Here is a 15,957-nt window from a genome sequence, read left to right as displayed (position 1 = left end):
GGAGTCCTCAAGGCTCCGCAGAGGAGGAGCGCCGGGCTCCACATGGCAGAGGGAGTTGCGATCGGCTTTCGTGGTTTAAAAAAATAATGTGAAATAGATCGTCCCTACAGGAAAGGGTTGGGATGATGACATTTTACGTAGAAGGTTTAAAACATTCAACTGGAGCAGGAACTTAGGCAAGTCCCCTGCGACTGTCGGAGAGGAGAAGGATGCCGATGGCCCGCGCGTGCCGCTGGTGGTGCCGGCGCCGCCCCGCGGCGCGTCCTCCGCAGACCCGCACTTGCGCTCGTCAGTGCCGACTGCCTCTCCCTCCGCTAGGGCCGGGCCCACTGCCATCGGACTCCGACGCAGCGCGGGGAGAAGGGTGCCGGAGCGGCTCCGGCACCCTCCTCCCTCCCCGAGTTTTAGGCTGCGTAGGCACATCTGCAGTAAGTTCAGCGGTTTTCCCTCTTTTTCATGACAAATAAAAGCATTCAGATTAGGGCGGTTAACACCCGCAGCCCCGACCCCTGCCAGCCGGCCGCCCGCCCCGCAGGGTTCCCTGCGCGCCGGCCTCGGGCTCGCCCGACAGCGCCAACCGCCGCCGGGGGGCAACCGCCTCGGGCGGCGCGCGCGGAGCGTTGCGCGGCCGGGACTCGGGCCGGGGTCGAGCAGCGACGGAGCCGGGAGGAAGGCGAGGCCCGGCCGTGGGGGCTTTTGACGAACGGCCTTGAGAGCCAATGGGAAGCCCGGTCGACTTTTCCCCCTGCCAATGGGGAGCGAGCCCCAGGTGGGGGGGCGCTTCCCGCGGGCTGCGGCTGGATTCGATCCGCGCGGCGGCGGCGCGGGCGGGGCGGGGCGGGGGCGGAGGCTCGGCCTGGGCAGCGGGCAGCGGATCCGGGGAGGAGGGAAGACCGGAAGCCGCGGTCGCGTCCCATCCTTAGATTCGCTCCCCGGGCTGGGAGCGGAGACGGCGCAGCGGGTGAGGCTGGATGTCGGCTCCTTAGTGGAAGGGAGCGGCCGGTCGGGAGCCTCCTCCCCGGGCGCGCGCCGCAGCCCCCGGCCCCGGGCGCGCCGGCCCGCGGACGGACGGACGGACGGACGGGCCGCGCAGACGCCGCCGGAGACGCGCCGTCCGCGGCGGAGGCTGACGGGCGCTCGAGGCCCGCGCGGCGCCGCCACCCCCACCCGCCTGCCCGCCGGTCCCTCCGGCCGTCGCCATGTCCTCCTCCTCCTCCTCCCCGAGGGAGACGTACGAGGAGGACCGCGAGTACGAGAGCCAGGCCAAGCGCCTCAAGACCGAGGAGGGGGAGATCGACTACTCGGCCGAGGAAGGCGAGAACCGCCGGGAAGCGACGCCCCGGGGCGGGGGCGATGGCGGCGGCGGCCGGAGCTTCTCACAGCCGGTAACAAAGCGCGGCGCCCCGCGGCGGCCCCCCGGGAAGCGGGGCCCGGTGGCGGGGACGGGGCCCGGGGCCTCCCGCCCGCCTTGTTTCCCTTTCCTGCTGCGCAGACCGGGTAGGGAAGCGCTGCCTCTTCTCTTCGGGGCTTTTTCCTTGTTTGCGCTGCCTGGTCTCCGCCATCCCGGCCGCGGGCCCTGAACTTGGAGAGGGGCGCGGGAGGGGCGGCGGGGCGCGGGGGGCTCTTTGTTGGTCTGACTCTCGGGGCTGCCGGCGGGCCCCGCACGGCCCTCCCGCTCCCTTCCCTCCTCCGCGCGCAGCATCCACGCGCGGCCGCGGCCACGGCCACGGGCACGGCCACGGGGCGGCGGCGCCTGTTCCTCGCCCAGGTTCGTAGGAGAGCCTCCGCGAGTGACTTGCTTCGCTCTAGCGCTCACGTCCCGCAGTTCAGAGGAGGTTTATCTTAAATTTTTTACTCTGGGCAGGTATGGCGCGCATGCTTTGCTACCCAGTTTTATGGTTATTGCCTAAGACAGTTTTTAGCTCTACATTGAAAACAATGTATCGGTACGTGTTAGGACGTCCCTACTTTCAAGGGGGGGAACACACACCTTAAAGGCACCTCGGTTCTTCATGGACAGTTTATTCCCCGCGGAAGACGGACTTGAACCCAGGAGCATGAAACACGTGTTCCTAGATTCCTGTTTCTCTCATCAAAAGTGTTAGCTGGAGGTACAAGGAATGTGAAAGTCGTTTATCCGTAGCAAATAGGAACTCAGACTTTAAGGAAACAAGCAAAGCAATTGTTTTTGCCCCTTTTATTGGTGCATTAAGCTGTCATAATGACTTAGATGTTCTTTAAACCTTTAACACATTTTAACCGTGATTTGATTTTATTTTCCTTTTTCTTTTCTTTTTTTTTAATCCTCACCTGAGGATGTGTTTTCCATTGCTTTTCAGAGAGAGTGGAAGGAGGGGGAGAGACAGAGAGAAACATTGATGTGAGAGAAACGCATCAGTTGCCTCCAGCTGGAGACCAGACCCAGGCCAGGGACGGAGCCTGCAGCCAAGGTCGGTGCCCTGGGCGGAGTGGAACCCGGGACGCTTCAGTCCTCGGAAGACGCTCTAACCGCTGAGCAAAACGGCTGGGGCGTGACTCTGTTTTTCATTTTTTTGTTTTTTGTTTCTTTTTCATTGTTTTTGCCCTCCCTCCCTTTCATTGTGATTTTTTTGAAAAGCAAACCATACTGGATATTTATGAAATTATACACATGTTCTATATTAAAGTGTTTTTCACCTTTGGTAAGAGGCAAATTAAAAGCTTTTTAGCTAATGTCTGAATTTTTGCGTAAAAAATTCTGATCAGTAGTCCCGAAACTTCTGTTAGAGTTTCCAAATACTGTATGATAATATGATGGATAAGGTTATAACACTTTTTAAAAAAGGAACTCTTCTCTAAATAAACTAGTTTTCTTATGGCTAGATACTACATTTGATTTTTGTGCCTAGCTATTTGGATTATTCAAAATGTAACTTGGAAGTGTGAATAAAGAAAGTACATTTCTTTAAAGAAATGTTTAAAGCCAATTTCATTATGGAACTTGGAAACAGTAATATAATAACTGATATTTAGATTCATTGGGTCAGTGTGTTTCTTTTGCCAAACTCTTGCTTGAGTTTTTGTGCAGCATCACGAAATGTCTTCCATTAAATGTTAATCTTGGAAGGACAGTTAGTTTAGAAATTTTTTTAAAAAAACAGATTAAACATTAAGCCAGTAGTATAGGATGTTGGGAAGAAAACAATATAGAATTGATACGTCCGGAGAGAGTTGTATCTAGAAGTGGAAGTAGCACCAGGCAGGACTCGGGGAGAGTCAGAAGTCTTAATTAGCTACCATGCAATCTATGTGACCTTGGGAAAGTCAGTTAACTGTGTTGAATTCTTAGTCTGTAAAATGTGAAAGTTGATCTACATGCCTTCCATACCTGAAGTTGTAGTTCAGTGATTAATGTAATGCAGCTTTGAAATTACCCAGGCAGGAACTAATATATACAGATTGAGTTATAAATTCAAATTTTTGTTTATCTTACTGCTGTTAATGTTTCTTATGGGAGAGTGAATTGCTTTTATTTAACAGTAGAATCCATATTGCACTGTGAAATCTAATGAATGTGTATTTTTCTTGTTTTTGAGTATTTTTCTTCATGTAATTCTTGGTACTGTTTTGAAATCGTTACCACTATGGAAACCTGTACAGAGTAAAATACTGTTAGGATAGGCATTTTCTGGATAGAAGTTTCCTGTCTAGTACGTCATCATCTAGAAATATGGTAATTCACCTAACTGAAAAGGGTTTGACTCCACCCTACTGGTCCTTCAGCCCAGCTAGAGAAAAAACACTTTTGTGGTCAAACTGTTAGAGTAAATGCAGAGTAGGTACAACATGGGCAGTCTTTTCAACTCTAGTTGAAAGTTCGTAAAGTACAGAGTAAGATTTACATTGTTTGGCTTTTCATAATTATTTTCATGAGTGCTTTAATAGTATAACTAGATTTAAAGAGGAAAGTGAATACATATTTAAGAAAGTGTTCCAACAAATGTTCCTAATTTAAAAATGGTCATTGTGAATGATCATGATGTTTTAAGGTACAAAGAGAAATGAGTTAATAGTTTGGACATGAGAAATAACACATCCTTCAAATTTGTGTCTTATGGCACTTATTTTGAAGAGCAAAAATTCCCTGAGTGATATAGATTCACTGGGCTACATTGCTGAACAAAGCTTGATTATGGAGGTTTTATGGTATGTATTATACAGTTACTTTATTCGTACACCATTCTTAAGTTTAGCAGGCATGACCTTCGAGGTTAGATTAATAGAAAATTTCTGTATCTACTCACTTTTAAGAAAGCATTTTGACTTCCAAATGTTACGGCTTCACTTGGCAAAACTAATTGAATTGAATTGTAGGTTACCTAGGAAAGATCTGCTTTTATAAAGACTGGTATCAAAAAAAATTTCTGGAGTACTAATTTATTTTGAAGATTTTCAAGTTTTTCTTTTACTCTGTTCTGCTAGTGAGTAAACTAAACAGGAAATTAAAGATTGTTAAAGTGGTTAAATTAAAGATTGTTAAAGAGGTTTGTTTGCTGATGAGGTGAAAATTTATTTCTCAACTTTTATTAAACAGATTTGCAAAATGGCAAAATGCCAAGATGAAAACGTAGATCCTGGGATTTCCAAATAAAGGAATACATATTATGTAGAGAATCTAGTTGAATTTGATACACTACTATACTTTAATGATCTAAGTTACAGTGATGATAGGAATATGATGATGGCTTACTGGGTGTATATATGATGGGAGATGGGATAAGGTCACTTTGTTAGCTTAGCTCCCACAGGAAAAGCTTAGAGACTGTGACAGTAAGCATGGTAACTACACTCTGTGGAATAAAACATTTCAAGGATGTGTGCCCTGGAGGTAAGTACCAGATCCTTGAGGCTTCTAGAGCAGGAAAATCTTTAGCTAAACTACAGTAAGTGAGGATTTGTAGGCCTAATTTTGGGAAAGAAATGAAAAGCAGTAGGTATTACTATCTTTTGGTTTTATTTCTTCATGTTAATAGAGGCATAAGCCCAAGCAAGGCAGGTGCCTTGGCTCTGCTACCAACATGCTTTGGAACTCACTTTGCTACCTGTCACATGAGATGGTTGGATTAGATGATCACTGTGACCTCTTAACTCATTTAAAAACTAATTCTTGAGCCCTTACCACGTGCCAGCTGCAGTTCTCAGTGATATAATAGTAAAAAAATTATGTTCTGAAAGTCAATGAGTCTACATCATTCAGTGCTTTTCTTTTTTCTCTATGAAATTGAATGTAACTTTCAAAGCTCGCATTTGCAGTCACAGCAACAACTCAGATGAACTTAAGCAAAACAAAAAGGGGGCAGGGTAGGGAATTTATTGGCCTATATAACTGGGAAAGCCAAGTTGTGTCGCTAGTTTCAGGCATGGCTGGACCCAGGGATTTAGATGATGTCATAGAGACTTGATTCTGTCTCTTTCCATATTTCAGCTCTATCTTATAACTAGCAGATAAAGAGAACATTCTCTGTTCCCCAATGCCCATATTTATCTCCTCTGATCAACCATTTTTTATCTCTCACTTAATTCCCCCTTCTAATCACTGTGCTATCTTTGAAGTTGGGGAGACATGACTGTGTGATTGAAAATACCAATATAATAATAGGGAGTTGAAGAGGTTTTTTTCTTTTTCTTTTTTTGGTGTGTTTAACCAGAAGTGGGAAGGGGTTATGGGTAGGGAAAACCAAAGGATTTGTAGTACATGAGGGGGGAAAAGATTATTTTTAAAAAGTTATTTGAATCACATGGCTGTTCTTTATAATCTTTGTTAGGTGATCAAATATACCTAAAAACTTTGGATGGGAAAATAAAGAGGTTCTTATATTTTGGATCTGTTATATTGTTTCTTTAAAACATTAAAAAAAAAAAAAAAAAGACCAAGTAAAGAGATGTTTTAATTTAGTAAGAAAAAAATGTAGTTATATTCTAAGCATAGTGTGAGTTAAAAATATTTGCAGCTGCCCCGTAAAACTAGCTTGTAGGAAATCTCCAAAGTCAGAGAAGGGATGATCTTAAATATTTGGAAATGCTGTACTCCTTTCTTGATATTACATTGATAAATTCTAATGTATCCATAGAAAGATGACCAGAATGGAGAGGGCACTTAAAAATCACATCATAAGAGGAATGATAGAAGAATTGGAGGGGGGGAGGGTTATTTGTCCTGAAGGGTAAACTTAAAGGTGTGATTTAAAAAACCATAAGTAATAGAAGGTTATCATGTAGAGAGGGAAATGTAGATAAGGGTAGCAGTGCCAGCCTTTATTGAACCTTTATTCAATAACTACATCTTGCGCTGCTAGGCATTTTGTATCTTTTGTTTATTGTAATCTTATATGATGAGGATATTGTTCTTTTTTTTTTTAAGTCAAACTCAGAAAGATTAACTAGTCTAAGATCATGGAGCCAGTAAGTGTCCAAAGATTCAAAAGCTGATCTGACTCCAGAGGCCATTTTGGATAGGAAACTACAGGAAGACAGAAATGGATGCAATATTTTGAATATTTTCTAAAAATGTAATGGATCGTCTCACTAGGTAGTATGTGTCCTATCATTGGAGGTGTTTAAGGAGAGGCTGGATAATCACTTGGCAGTGGGTCTCGTGTGTCTGGTGTTGGGAGATGAATTATTGAATTTGAGATTGGTCTTTCTTAATCTTATCATAGGAGGGCTGAAAAGAGAGTTCAGTGGCTCTTGAGCAACAAAAGAGCTGAAGGAAGTTGTGCCTGGCCTTTGTGAATTTACAGTTAAATTGTTGCTGTTCTGTATGAAGAGATGCTAATGGGTTTTGCTCATTCTTCTTAGAAGCTTCCCTTCTCTATTTAGTAGAGCTTGATTTTCAGTCTCCAGTTGTCAAAATTAGCACCTAAGATTGGTTTATTAGAGTTTGTTCTTGAGATAGTCTTTGAGGGACCGGGAGTTTGGAATGCTTGTGACTAGACTGGTCTGTAGCCTGCAGTGGGGACCAATTAATGCCTCCATAGTTGACCCAGTTCACCTAAAGAAGGGCTTGAGTAATTAAAAATAATAATAATAATAAATATATATATGTAAATATATATAAATTGCAGGCATGCTTTCATTTGTTGGGTACTCACTTGGAATATTGTTTCTAGTCTGATAAATAATAGATATAAATAGAGCAGGAGAGAGCCTAGATAAGTAAATGTTTGAAATGGGAAGAATTTAGGCTTCTGTATGAGAAAGGATTAAAAAAATTGATTAAGCTGGAGACAACATAATTAAAGTTATTAATATTTGGATGGGGTAAACAGTACTGATTTATTCACCAATTTAGGAATCAGATGCATAGTATGATGCTTCAGAGAGGCAATTTTAAGGCAGGTAAAAGAAGGTCTATAAAGGACTTCAGATTTCTTAGCATCAGTATATAGTATAGGTAGAAATAAGAAAAAAAATTTTTTTTTTAGAAAGGTCAGTGTTAAGCACTTTCATTGCAATAATAAAACTTGAAATTCATGTAGTGCAGGGGTGGTGGTGGGGTGGTGGTTAGGCAGTAGGCAGCAGTAATTTCCCTCACCAAATAACTACGCAGGACAGCAAAGGAGTGTGTTGGGGGGGCCAGTGAGTGTGTGTGGAGGGGGGCAGTGAGTAGGAAAAGCTAGGAAACTGAGATCAGCAGGGGAGGCTGAGCGTCAAAAAACAGGAGATTCTGCCCTGGCTAGTGTGCTCAGTGGTTAGAGCGTGGGCCCCTGGACCAGAACGTCTTAGGTACTAATCCCAGTCAAGACTTGATCCCTACTCCGGTTGGTTGGGGCATGTGCCGGAGGCAACCAATTGATCTCACATCGATGTTTCTCTCCCCCACTCTAAAACTGAATGGGAAAAAAAAATTCTTGGGTGAGAATTAAAAAACAAACAAACAAAAAAACACACACAGGATATTCTGAAACTGTGATGACCAGCATAGCATCATTTTCTTAAGACAACATTCAAGGCTTTGTCATGATAGCTGGGCTCTCATTCGGTGTTACCTGTCTACGAACAGCACCTTCAATTTAAACTTTCGATTGAAGTCCTTAAAATTTAGGAATTGGAGCCTGGATAGCTAAGAGATTATAAAAGTCCTGAATATCTTAGGGGGGAAAAACACAGGATTGGGGTATGGGGGACAGCCAGGCCATGAAGAAGGCTTCAGAGGTGCCTGCTGGCCCAGGGACATATATTTCTCGTGTCCAACATTGCAGTGAAAATGATTTGCTTTTAAAAGGCAGAGGGTTTAAGGGAAGAGTGGGATGGGGCAATGGAGGCAAGTGCTCTCCGCCTCCCCACTTCAGTTTTGGGTAGGGCTCTTAATTCAACCCAAAGACATCTCTCAACTTGGAGATACTTTGGACCTCAGTAGCAACTCAAATCTATGGCTTTACAGCTCAGCGGCAAAAATATTTAACATATAATAGATAAAAAGTTTCATCCAAAAATAAAGATTGTGTGTCCCCCTCCCACACCAATTCCTATCTGAAGTTAACCCATTACTTGTATTGTTACTACTTGACTAATGTAGATCCAAAAGACTGAAACTGAATCTTCACCCCCAAATCAAAACAGAATAAAAAGAGTAACTTGAAGTTTATTGTATATAGTTCAGGTCAACACACATATGAGGAGAAAGAGGAAGAGCAAAGCTGGGTGACAGAACACAAGGCAAATATTTATACAGAGAGTGTAGTAGAGCATTAGGAAAAGCTCCGGCAGGTCCCTCTCTGGCACATCCAAGAATAGGGAGCCCAGGGAACAGGCCATTCCTGTCATTCTAGGTTTAGAAGCTACCCGTCAAAGACCAGAGTGGCACCACGGACATAGTCTTGGGAGATAGTTTGGCTCTCTGAACCACACTCATCTGGGCAACCCCTTCTTCCCAGCCTTGGATCACCTTCTGCTTGTCTAGCATAAATTTAAAGGACTTGTTTCTGTCCCAGGAGAAAGCAGATTTCTTTCCATCTTCATGCATCCCTGCGTAGTGCACCACGCAGGTCTGGCCCTGCTTCAGGAAAGTGCTCATCTCCCCCTGCCCCCCTCAGCAGAAGCATCGGTGGCTGTGGCCGCAGTATGATGGCGGGGGGTGGGGAGGGGGTGTTCCAGGGCTTTACCTCCACCCCAAGAAAATACTGATTTAAGAAAAGTATTTGAGGGGGGAAGAGAGGGGAGAAATATAGTTTGAAAAGATATCTTTAATACCATATGTCAGTTTTATATTTGGAAACAACCCTAGGGTTTTTTTTTCTTTTTAAACTATAGAAAGAATGAGAAATTTTAAAATTCAAGAAAAGGAGACATAATTTAAAGAGAGATAAATATCAAGGTAGGTAAATTCATAAATGGCAAATTCATTGAGTTGGGAATAAGGAGAGGATGTGTTCAACTGAGAGTTAGTTTCATTTATTAGACTGGCTGGTAAGTTATATTGTTCTTCATACCCTTTTGTAGGTCTTAAATATTATATAATAAAATATTTCCCCAACTTTTTATTATATAAAAGGTTCAATTAATATGCAATTTTTAACATTTTGTTTGGGATTTTTATCTCTCTGTTTTTGCCTTGAGGGTGAGGTAATCATATCTTTTCCTGAATACCATGTTGATAGCATTCAATATTTTTCAGCTTTTATAGAATGACTTGAGTCTCAATCTGTTTCATTTGGGAACTAAAATAAAATAATAAAATATTAAAGTCAGATCTTTTGAGGGATTTTAAAATCAGTCCTGTAATCTGTTTCTTTGTGAGAAGATCAACTTGAAAAAAGTCATGTTCTTTAGCACTGTGTACAAGATAGTGGTTATTCATGATGGGAAGGGAGGTAGGAGGAGAGGAGGATGTGTTCAACTGAGAGTTTCATTTATTAGACTGGCTGTTAAGTTATATTCTTCATACCCTTTTGTGGGTCTTAAATATTATATAATAAAATACTTCCCCAACTTTTTATTATATAAAAGGTTCAATTAATATGCAGTTTTTAACATTTTGTTTGGGATTTTTATCTCTATATATCTATATACTCTTTATATACATACTTTTTTCCTAAACTATTTAAAAGTAAGTTACAGACATCACAATTATTCTTAAGTATCCCAGCTATTCCTAAGAATAGAGATACTCTTTCCTATACCATTACCATTCTAATGGTACCTAAGACAAGAATTCCATTATATAATCTAATATCCTGTCTATTTAAATTCTCCGATTGTCCCTAAGATGTCTTTTATAGCAGATTTTATCTATTATAAAATGAAGGCTCACTTACTGCTTTTGGTTGTCTCTAGTCTCAGCCTGAAATCTTCCTTCCACTGTTTTTTGATACTTTTTGAAGAGTCCTGGCCAATATAGTTTCTTTTGCGTTTTTACCTTTGCCGGCTGATTTCTAAGGATCAATGGAGATGATAGATTATCTTATTTCTTGCACTTTATTATTGTCTAATTATTTTTAGAGTAAAACTTGTTATTTATACTTTAAATGTATGTCTAAATTCACGTTTTTAGGTTTTATTTAGAGCTCTCTTCCTGCATTGTTGTTCAGTTATATTTAAGAGCTTAATGGTGATAATGCACCATTGGTGGTTGAATTTCACAGGTCTCATTTGTTTAGGTTGCTGAGAGAATGTTGGCTTATATAGGGACAATCAGAATGATTTGTTTTAAGTTTAGTGACGTAATGAATATCTGTGTAAGCATAGAAAAGACTAAACCTAAGCAATTCAAATGAAATTTCAAGGATTGAATTAGTATTTGCAAAGGACTTAAATTGTTTTTTGGCTATGACAATCATGTGGCATCGTCCCATGATTACTTTACATATTTAAATCAGTTCTTTAAACTGACATAATTTTTTATTGGCAGGGCATAAGTGTTTTTCTAGTCTTTATAATGAAAAAAATTTTGGCAGGTCTTTTAAAATAGCCATAAAGAGATTTAATTGTCTTAAAATGATTCTTAAGTTTTATGGTGCATTTAAATTAGTCTGTTTGGATGACCAAAAAAACCTTTCATTCAATAGACTTTTGGGATATATATAATAGATATATATCTATATCTACATATCTCTCTATACACATATATATACATATGTATATATGAATGAATTGTACATGGAAGTCATTTCTGAAGTGATGCAAGAGAGGTGCCTGGCGGCTAACTGTAAATAAATCTTTGTCTTGATAGAACTTGAATAAGTAAATGAGAGTATTTTAATTTTCAAAGTAATTCTCCTACATAGTCCCTTTTAAAATAAATTTTAAGACCATATACTTACATTTTAAAACTTCCTGCTGGGCGTACTCAAAGATGCAGAATACTCCATAGGAGCCCTGGAAGGCTGGTGTTCTGAGTACCCCTTGTTCAGCAACAAAGATGGTACCTTGTATAAATTTAAGTTGTCAAGTATACTGAGTAACTTCAAGTTATAGTGGGACTAGCTAACCAATTAAACAAGGACAAAAGATGATATAAATCTATTATATTACAGGAAAAATAAAGTATATAATCTTAAAGAAAAGTTTTAAATGGGACTTTTTGTTTATTTGGACTGCTTGAGATTTTTATTTTATGGAGGTAAAACTGAAATTATGAGTATAAAATATATTTCCAATCATACTTAGCATGCTCTGTGTTATCTGCTGAAGTTTTTTCTGAGGTTTTCTAGAAGTTGAAGTAAGTTATTAAATAACCTACTTTTATTTATTATTGAGAAAGAACACTCCCTTTTAAGAAATCAAAATTTTCATGCCAGGCATTTGATTGGTGATTTTACTTTTAGGTCCTTTTGCTAACTTAAAAAAAAAAATGTTTGCTTTTTAAGGCAGAGTTGAATGTACTAAAAGATGCAATTTAAATTCTTAAAGTTTTTAATTACAAATTATTTTCTCTTACCAGGAGGCAGGCGGAAGTCATCATAAAGTTTCTGTTTCACCCGTTGTCCATGTTCGAGGACTCTGTGAATCTGTGGTGGAAGCAGACCTTGTGGAGGCTCTGGAAAAATTTGGGACAATATGGTAAGGACAGTAGGGCCTTCGTGTAGACTGAACACAGTGTGGGAGAACAAGCCTTGCTTAGTTGCTGCTGCCTTGAGGTTTAACCACTGTATATATTAAGTTTGCTTTTCACTGTATTTTTTTGGAATGTTGTTGTTTTTGACTTTTGCGGGATGATGCATGGATGTACTTTTGTGGCCATAATCACATTACCTCTCACTCCCCAACCAGGGTGTATGTAAAATTGATTATGCTTCCTTCATCTGGTTTTCAAATTAGTCCGTGATTCCTCCTTAAACACTGCTTTAAACCGATGAGTTGATTACATCCTTCATCTTCAGAGTTTGAAGTGGTTAGTGGTACTTAAATAGTGTTTTAAAAAAAAATTATTTTGGAATATTTACAAGTTGGCAGCTAAGAGTGGGTAGGTGAAAGGTAGGCATTATTTGCTTAGCTACATGTTGTGGTGAGTTCTTTTGCAGGTCCTGAGCAGTCAGTGTTTTATCCTAGCTTGTCTTCCATTTGTGTGTTGAATTTACTCAGGCTCCTCCTTTCTCTTACCACAGCTGGTGTGTGCTTAAGAATATTGGGAAGTGAAAACATAATTAGAAAAATGAATCTGCTACCAAAAATAGACACTTAAGAATCCTTCCTAAATTATTTTTGGAGTATGCCTGGTTGTTCTCTTCTTAGCATGCATAATCTAGAGTTGATTTTTATTATTGTTTTTTCCTTGATGACTATGTTTGGGATTTTTGCTTTAGGCCTCAGTGATACAGACTAAGTCAAAATATATAAACAGGAGAAAAATTTCAATATATTGGCTCAGATAGCTTGATTGCTTCAATTTTATAAAAATTTATATGGAGTTTTTGAGTATTGAAAGGTTGATGCATAAATAGATGGTGAGGGAGTGATCAGACATGTCCAATAGAAAGAAATCATTGCTTTAAAAAAGTAGGAGTAGTTTTAGGCGATACCTTCTATTATGGCATCTTTTTTATTTCTTTGGCTACTTCATTGAGAGGTGGATGACTTGGCAAACCTGTTATCCTCAACTTATGTACCTCAGAAATCACTGACTGATACATATTGTTTATCCTTGGAGGTACAAATTGGGAATCCACATGGGCGTAAGAAAGCAAGCCCATTTCCTGAAGCATCATCACTAAGGTGACTATATCACTTCTCAGTCATTTGGAGTGGATCTTGGAAGTTAAGTCTGTCTGGAGAGTTGTGTATTGAAGCAGACTCCTTAGACCTTATTAGACTTGCATGTTGGCACTAGCCTAACTTGATTCACTATAAGGACCTTCTTCTAAGTGGTGCACTGTCTCATGGAGTTATAAAGAGATAGTTATTTCTGTTTTATTTTTCTTTTGTTCTTATATATTTAGGGCTTTTATTTTCTTACAGCTAAGAAATACTGAAGCATTGTGAGAAAAACAAGTTGGTGAAACTGTGATGTTGATTAGGACCATGACCTGAATGTTGGGATTAAAGAAATAGAACTATGTGTTTAAGTTGGTAATTTGAGTTACTTTTGGGTGGCCTATTAATTTTTAGAGTCTGTACTGTTTAATACCATGTTCATGGTAAAGTGTTCCATATATGAATATTACTGAGTTAACTTGCATAGTACATCACTCTGCCCTCAAGATTGGTAGTTATGTGGCTAGGAAGGTCGTGAAGTAATTGGAACAAATTAGTGTATAAATTAAGAGCTTAATTGGCATAAATATGAATAATAGGAGTTTTAGTTGTATGAAATGATATTGAATAAGTGACTGCAATTAAAGCTGAAAGAATCTTGAATAGACTCCCATGAAGAGCAAGTGTTTTACTTCAAAATGTTGTATTTATAGAACCTTTCCCTCTTTGTTTATTTTGTGATATGTAATTATACAGATAATGTAGAAACTGCTCATATTAAAAAGGTGAATCATCAAGTTCAATATTTGGTAAGTTTATACCTAAAAACTAGATGCATAGGAAGAAGTTCAGGAGAAACTATAACAAGATGTTGAAAATGATTGTGTCAGGATAATAAAATTGCTATATTTTATGTCTTTATTCTGTAGTATATTCATGTATTATAATCAAAAGATTTAAAAAATATATACTGAGTCTCCCTTTCCCCCTTCCATTTTTTTAAATTCCTCCCTCCCATTAAAGGAGAGGATCCTAGGTAGTGATTAGTTTAGAATTTTATAACAGAACTTTTGAGATGTAATTTGTATAGTAAATCTTTTGCCGCCTCCTGTTTTTATTTAAAATTTAGTTAATATGTCTCAAACTGTAAGCTGAAAGCACCGACCATGTCCCTTAGACTTTTTGTTTATTTTTTTTCTCTTTGGTCTTTCAGTCTTCCTCATACTAATGCTTTTTAAAGATTTCTAAAAAATTATGTGCCAGACAACTTAAGCGCATTGTTAAAATATCTTCGATAATTTGAATTTTCTCTATCTTCATATGATACCACTTTCCTGGGTAACTTTTTTAACTTTTAAGGCTTTGCTTCTAGCTCACTTCTATTGTAGTTCTAGAAAGCAGTTTTACTGTGATCACGTCTATGATATGCCAATAAAGAATTTTTTTTTTTAATGTTTATTAAGTTTTCTGTCCAAAGAGCCAAAAGCCATTATTAACATATTTACTTGGCAATATTATTTAGCTATTAAACCAACTTATCTTTATGAGAGAATATTTATTCTTCTTTAATTTCTTCAGCATAGACCTGATTCCAGGGTTTTCTATTTTTTGTATGCCCATGACTTCTTTTTTATATATCTTGATTGTTGAAAATATGACAGATGTCTTCCCCCTCATTCCGGTAAGGAGTCTGTGATCCTAAAGGGAATGTTTCTCTCCTAGGACTTATATCTTGTATTTATAGTTGGTAAATCTTTAAATCCAAAGCCTTATTGTTTCTGTATTTTCTTTAATTTTGCATGATGTGAGCTAACAAGCGTCATAGACCAACAAATACTGATTGAGTGCCTGTTTCATGCCAGGTTCTTTTTTTTTTAGATTCTGAGGATATAAAAGTGAATGAGGCAAGGCAAGCAGTTTGTGTAACTGTAATCTTGGTAACAATTCTCCAAAGTTTTATAAATGAGGAGGCTGAAATTCATAAGCAGTTACATAATTTGTGAGGCTACAAAGTGGTCTGTTTTTTATTAGTAAGCCATTTGCCAGTTTTTAAAGAATAGCAGTAGGTCCCAGATGCCTAATTGAGAAGCATTGTTGTCATCAAGTACTTGACCTGATGTTAATTTTCTGGCCTTCTATTATAAAAACCATGTTAATTATATTTAAAAACATTTTTAAGGTTCTTATTTCTGTGAATAGAGGACGTTGTTTCCCCAGTTGTGATCCATGTGCTCTGATTTCTCTCTTCCCTCCCTTCTTTCATTTATTTTTAATTTCATTTATTAAAATATATTCCTCCCCCCAAAAGAATATACAGTGAAAAGTAAATACTTCACCTTCTTGCCCATAGGCAACCATGATTACCATATTCTAGTGAATATTTTTTCACATTCTTTAATATTTAAAACTAGTTTTGGGGGAGATTATTGGTGTGGAATTTGGTCAGTTTGCAATTGCTTTTGTTTGTCTTTGCTTCTCTGTTTTTAGTAAGATAAGTGAAAGTATAGTCAGCTATTAGTGTGAGCACTTATTTATTTGGAAAAATCAATAGAGGTGGTGGTTTCTGTTTTTAGGGGTCCCATCTGCTAAACTTCTGTTGAGTTTTATCACTGTAGATTTCTGTATCTAGATATTTTCTCATGCTACTGGGGAGTGGCAGCCTGAGGAATAAACGGTGTGGTGTCATTAGTAACTGATAACAGAAAATGGTGCCTGAGGAAGGCATGAAATAGATAAGGTTTCAATCACAGGAGGATAAGTTTTCAAATATGCACCATCTACGTGGTA

General features: G+C 39.4%; 1 protein-coding gene across 1 annotated transcript in view; it reads left to right on the top strand.

Moving 5' to 3' along the window:
• Positions 1-1,184: 1,184 nt before the first annotated feature.
• Positions 1,185-15,957, top strand: part of HNRNPLL (heterogeneous nuclear ribonucleoprotein L like) — a 34,855-nt gene continuing 20,082 nt past the window's right edge. The window contains exons 1-2 of the mRNA XM_087823485.1: positions 1,185-1,385; positions 11,921-12,039. Of these exons, the coding sequence (XP_087679611.1) occupies positions 1,200-1,385; positions 11,921-12,039 (305 nt within the window). The 5' untranslated portion in view covers positions 1,185-1,199. The remainder of the gene's footprint in view (positions 1,386-11,920; positions 12,040-15,957) is intronic.

Source organism: Miniopterus natalensis, chromosome 13 (assembly GCF_054644295.1).
Source record: "Miniopterus natalensis isolate mMinNat1 chromosome 13, mMinNat1.hap1, whole genome shotgun sequence".
Lineage (NCBI taxonomy): Eukaryota > Metazoa > Chordata > Mammalia > Chiroptera > Miniopteridae > Miniopterus > Miniopterus natalensis.
This window is presented reverse-complemented; position numbering and strand designations above follow the sequence as displayed.